Genomic DNA, 6,000 nt, shown 5'->3' with positions numbered 1-6,000 from the left:
GCAAAAGGTCTGAATAATTATGTAAATACGGTATTTCTGTATTTGCAAACATATCTAAAAAACTGTTTTTGCTTTGTCATCATGGGGTATTGTGTGTGTAGATACGCTGAGGATAATTATTATTATTTTTTTTAGAATTGGGCTGGAACGTGACAAAATGTAGAAAAAAAACAAGGGGTCTGAATACTTTTTACACGGGCACTGTATCAGTGAGGATTAAGGTAACATTTGGAGTACAGTGGCATATCCCACATCCCTGCATTGATTTATGTTTTCCAACCCATATCTTGCGCTGGCTCCGCAGTGTCTTAATCAGCAATTGCTACATCTATTTTTGGACTTATAAATGGATTATATGCACCCATTGATTCTTGAAGAATATAACTTATAAATGCCTCATGAGCTGAGTTCAACTGTCGTACACCATCAGAACCCAAAATATGAGCTTGATTTACTCCAATGTCTGTAAACAAAGTAAATATAAACAAACACTATATAGCCTCAAAACATGGTTAAAACTATAATTTTGATATCATGGATGGTCAGTCCTTGCATCCATTGCTCTGTTTATTTGAGAGTGGTTACATTTCTCCATCCCAATCTCTCAGCTTTTACTGAAACAAACAGGGAGTATGTGTTATTGCTTCTACTGTTGATTGCTGCTTTAGGGTAAGAGTTAGGATTATGGTTAGGGTTAGGTTTAGTGTAGGGACGTCTCAAGGTTTCCGGATAGCACTATCCAGAAGGATCCTGACTGGAGGAAGGTTACCGGATTGTCACGGACGGTCCAGAATTCAGACTGACAGGTAGGCTACTCAGTCTCAATAGAGCTGAGTGCAGACTATATGTGATGGAACTGACTCCAGACAAGGTCACCAAATACAGCATTGGAGTAATCTGCTCATACAGTTGAAGTTGGATGTTTACATACACCTTAGCCAAATACATTTAAACTCAGTTTTTCACAATTCCTGACATTTAATCCTAGTAAATATTCCCTGTTTTAGGTCACTTAGGATCACCACTTTACTTTAAGAATGTGAAATGTCAGAACAATAGTAGAGAGAATGGTTTATTTTGATTTTATTTCTTTCATCACATTCCCAGTGGGTCAGAAGTTTACATACACTCAATTAGTATTTGGTAGCATTGCCTTTAAATTGTTTAACTTGGATCAAACGTTTCGGGTAGCCAGCTCAGTCCGATGATGCTGTGACACATCGCCCCAGACCATGACGGACCCTCCACCTCCAAATCGATTTCGCTCCAAAGTACAGGCCTCGGTGTAACGCTCATTCATCACCCCTGGTGAGACAAAACCGCAACTCGTCAGTGAAGAGCACTTTTTGCCAGTCCTGTCTGGTCCAGCGACGGTGGGGTTGTGCCCATAGGCGACGTTGTTGCCTGTGATATCTGGTGAGGACCTGCCTTACAACAGGCCTACAAGCCCTCAGTGCAGCCTCTCTCAGCCTATTGCGGACAGTCTGAGCATTGATGGAGGGATTGTGCGTTCCTGGTGTAACTCGGGCAGTTGTTGTTGCCATCCTGTACCTGTCCCGCAGGTGTGATGTTCGGATGTACCGATCCTGTGCAGGTGTTGTTACACATGGTCTGCCACTGCGAGGACGATCAGCTGTTCGTCCTGTCTCCCTGTAGCGCTGTCTTAGGCATCTCACAGTACGGACATTGCAATTTATTGCCCTGGCCACATCTGCAGTCCTCATGCCTCCTTGCGGCATGCCTAAGGCACGTTCACACAGATACGCAGGGACCCTGGGCATCTTTCTTTTGGTGTTTTTCAGAGTCAGTAGAAAGGCCTCTTTAGTGTCATAAGTTTTCATAACTTTGACCTTAATTGCCTACCGTCTGTAAGCTGTTAGCGTCTTAACGACCGTTCCACAGGTGCATGTTCATGGTTCATTGAACAAGCATGGGAAACAGTGTTTAAACCCTTTACAATGAAGATCTGTGAAGTTATTTGGAATTTTATGAATGATCTTTGAAAGACAGGGTCCTGAAAAAGGGGCCTTTCCTTTTTTGCTGAGTTTAGATACTGTTATACCTGTTTCCTCCAGCATCTTCACAATGTCCTTTGCTGTTGTTCTGGGATTGATTTGCACTTTTTGCACGTTCATCTCTAGGAGACAGAACGCGTCTCCTTCCTGAGCGGTATGACGGCTGTGTGGTCCCATGGTGTTTATACTTGCATACTATTGTTTGTACAGATGAACGTGGTATCTTCAGGCGTTTGGAAATTGCTCCCAAGGATGAACCAGACTTGTGGAGGTCTACAATTGTTTTTCTGAGGTCTTGGCTGATTTCTTTTGATTTTCCCATGATGTCAAGCAAAGAGGCACTGAGTTTGAAGTTAGGCCTTGAAATACATCCACAGGTACACCTCCAATTGACTCACATAATGTCAATTAGCCTATCAGAAGCTTCTCAAGCCATGACATCATTTTCTGTAATTTTCCAAGCTGTTTAAAGGCACAGTCAACTTAGTGTATGTAAACTTCTGACCCACTGGAATTGTGATACAGTGAATTATAAGTGAAATAATCTGTCTGTAAACAATTGTTGGAAATATTACTTTTGTCATGCACAAAGTAGATGTCCTAACCGACTTGCCAAAACTATAGTTTGTTATCAAGAAATTTGTGGAATGGTTGACTCCAACCTAAGTGTATGTAAACCTCCGACTTCAACTGCACATAGTTTCTATCTCTCCTTGAAGTCTTGAACGTTGATACTCTTATCCATTTAACTTCTAGAATCCAGGCAAAGGTTTATCATTGTTTAAATCGAGATTGTCTCAACAACACTATTTTAAAGATTCAACAGGGCATCTAAAATGAAATCATATTGTAAACCAAACACAAATTCAGAACAATGTTGTATATGCATGGCACAGTTCTTTGATAAAGCACAGTATGAGTTGTCCCTTAAGCCATGAATAATGAACACAGAGATGATGAATTATGCATCCCATTGACCAGGAGAGTGTCTGGCAAAAACCAATTAGCTGCTGTTGTAGTGGTGAAATCTCTGGTTACCTCTGCAGTAAACAATTTGGACAGCACTGACTGAGGGGAGGGAAACATTGCCAGGTTATTCGGGTGGAAAAAGTCGCAACCATGTCCATGGGTGATGCTTTGTGGAAAAACTCCCACCTATTAATGTAATTATGGATTCCATCCACATGCAATCATTTAAAAAATGTAATCAAAAGTCTGCAAGAAGTTTAACAGTTAAGATTGCATACGTTTGTAATCTATAATGCAATTCAAACTGGTAGGCTATTTGGTCAGACATTTTGTGATTTCAGGCAGATAGTCCTACTGCTACATCTGATTGGTGAAATGTAGTATACAGTTAACACTTTGGTTGATCTGAAAGACCAAAGTAATAGCAATGACCACATTTGACCACATTATGAACTGAACACACATGAGTGTTTCAAGTGCCTACAGAAGTTGAGGGCCCAATGTGCCATCATGGCATGGTTTATATTATGGAGAAATGATCTGTCACACATTGTTTCTTCTCACCTTTAAATGTCATTGAGCATTTTCAAGAATAACTTTAGAAATGCAACTTGGAATTTAAGATTAACAAAATGAATAGATAGGATGAATACTGAAGCATAGGCTTGTTGTGCTTGATGTGGTCCCCTTTGCGGGATCCTACTTGATATACTGTATCATTATATGTGGCCCATGGGTCACCAAGCATTTCTGGAGAACGCGCGCTTTCCCCCCACAGGTTTCCTTGGAAACACATCCAACAACATAAATTAGATTGGTGGTAGCCACAAGGCTAGACAGCTTTTGAAAACAGAAACAACACGGTTAACGAGGAACAACAGCACGTTTGTTGACCAGAAACATCTGTAACGAAGGATAGGCTTCTTGATAGGATGCGTACCCAAGTGGACGTCTGTCTCATCTTCAGATATCTATTTCTTTGCGAGAAAAATCTAATTCTCTAGCTAACGTTAGCTGGCTAACTACTAGCTAACTCTTGCCATTTTGACCTCGGTTCTGGAACGTTGTCTGCCACGGTTGTGATCACATTACCATGTCTGGGACTTCAGGTAGAGCGGTGCTCCCTCAACCTCCAACAAAAACTATTGTTGTCTACAGGAATGGGGATGCTTTCTTTCCTGGACGAAAGTTTGTTATAAATCAACGACAGATGTCAACGTTTGACAGCTTTTTGAGCTATGTCACGCGTGGGGTTGAGGCCCCTTTTGGAGCGGTCCGAAATGTTTACACTCCAAGGGAAGGGCACAAAATCCATGACCTCGTCAACTTGCAGCACGGGGAGAGATATGTTGCAGCTGGAGGAGAGCGTTTCAAAAAGCTTGAGTAGGTACACTGTAATTAGCCGGGAATTATAAGGCTGATGTTATTGTTAGACAGCCCTTGTTGTTGCTGGTGCAGCCAGCCATAAATAATCATGTTTAATGACTAGCTAAACCAAAATGCATGTAATTTGTAATGTAATCTACTGTTTTTAATTCTAGTTATTACCATATAACAACGAAGAAACCACAGAAAAAGAAGAATGAACAGGTAAGGCCACTAACTATACCCTCATCTTTTTGCTTTTTTAAATGTTTTATCACAAAGCTTTTTGAAAATCATCCATGTGTATGTTTGTTGCAAATTACTAATTAGCCTAATTGCTTTCGACCATAACTGAACAATGGAACTGATATTTGATACCATACTGGCCCCACCAATTCTTTGTCAGTAAAGGAATGCATGTGCACCTCTGAAAGATAGGCCTAGGCTATCAATGTTACATTCACACAATACTTTTACAGGATTGCAAGATTCTTGGTAATAACCATGTAATACAATAACCATTTTTATTTTTGTTGTTTGAAATTACAGATCCGACCTGTAGTTCACAGTAGAATAGTTGTTTCTGCTCGCTGGAGGAAAATAATAAACGAGTCATGCACTATCAAGTGAGTTTGGGTTTTCAAGTGTCCTACAATGATATTGTGCTGTTGCAAACATTATTGTTTGCAATGGGATGTAGGGAATACAAAATAGGCATTAACTCTTTTCACTTGTCTTGTCATTCTATAAATGCCAAAACTAAGTAGGCCGAAATGTTTCTTGTGTCACGTAATACTTAAAGAGATGTTATTTATTCTACTTTGTTAGATTCAATTGATTTATGTAGGCTAGTCCTACAACATTTCTGATGTTGAAAATGTCAATGATCTTAACCATGTTGAAATCGCAAGCCCATAAAATGGTACTGAGTTTCATGTGTTTTTGTATTTTGTAGTGTTTTTACCAATGGAGATGTGTTGGTTCCTCCAGCTCGGATACTGATACCAAAGTATACTCTCACAAACTGGGAAAGTGTCTTGGCCATGGTGACCGAGAGGGTACATCTGCGCACTGGTGCTGTGTACAGGTAGGAAATAACTAATAATAGCTCTATGTTATAGATCATCATGTTTTTCAATAAAATAAAAAGTCATCCAACTTGTAGCGTTGACCTCATTTATGATTTACATAATCACATAATTAGTGTTGCTTTTCGTACCATTTAAATATTGAAAGGGCACACACTTAATATGTTGTGAAATATGTTATGAATGTATTGTAATGTTTTTAAAATGTATAACTGCCTTAATTTTGCTGGACCCCAGAAAGAGTAGCTGCTGTCTTGGCGATCCATAATAAATACAAATACATGTTAATGATAATTTTTCTTTGATAACTAGACTGTGCACATTAGATGGGACTACTTTACTTGGGCCAGTGGAGCTAGAGAACAACCAGTACTATGTTGCTGTGGGAGCTGAGAAGTTCCGCTTCTCGCCATACTTCCAGTGGGTCCCCAGCAGAGGAATCATCCAGGACAACAGTCATCATGCGTAAGAAAAACGATGTATTCCTCTCCAGAAAAAGAAAGAATTCAAGTTCATGGAAGTTTATGTTCTGTTGGTTTCATTCAGATTATGGTGTTCTTCTT

General features: G+C 39.9%; 1 protein-coding gene across 1 annotated transcript in view; it reads left to right on the top strand.

The window, feature by feature from the left end:
• The first annotated feature begins 3,800 nt into the window (after positions 1-3,800).
• Positions 3,801-6,000, top strand: part of LOC139553101 (doublecortin domain-containing protein 2C-like) — a 79,456-nt gene continuing 77,256 nt past the window's right edge. The window contains exons 1-5 of the mRNA XM_071365055.1: positions 3,801-4,367; positions 4,526-4,574; positions 4,899-4,975; positions 5,305-5,436; positions 5,750-5,902. Coding sequence (XP_071221156.1) covers positions 4,078-4,367; positions 4,526-4,574; positions 4,899-4,975; positions 5,305-5,436; positions 5,750-5,902 — 701 coding nt within the window. The 5' untranslated portion in view covers positions 3,801-4,077. The remainder of the gene's footprint in view (positions 4,368-4,525; positions 4,575-4,898; positions 4,976-5,304; positions 5,437-5,749; positions 5,903-6,000) is intronic.

Source organism: Salvelinus alpinus, chromosome 25 (assembly GCF_045679555.1).
Source record: "Salvelinus alpinus chromosome 25, SLU_Salpinus.1, whole genome shotgun sequence".
Classification (NCBI taxonomy): Eukaryota; Metazoa; Chordata; class Actinopteri; order Salmoniformes; family Salmonidae; genus Salvelinus; species Salvelinus alpinus.
This window is presented reverse-complemented; position numbering and strand designations above follow the sequence as displayed.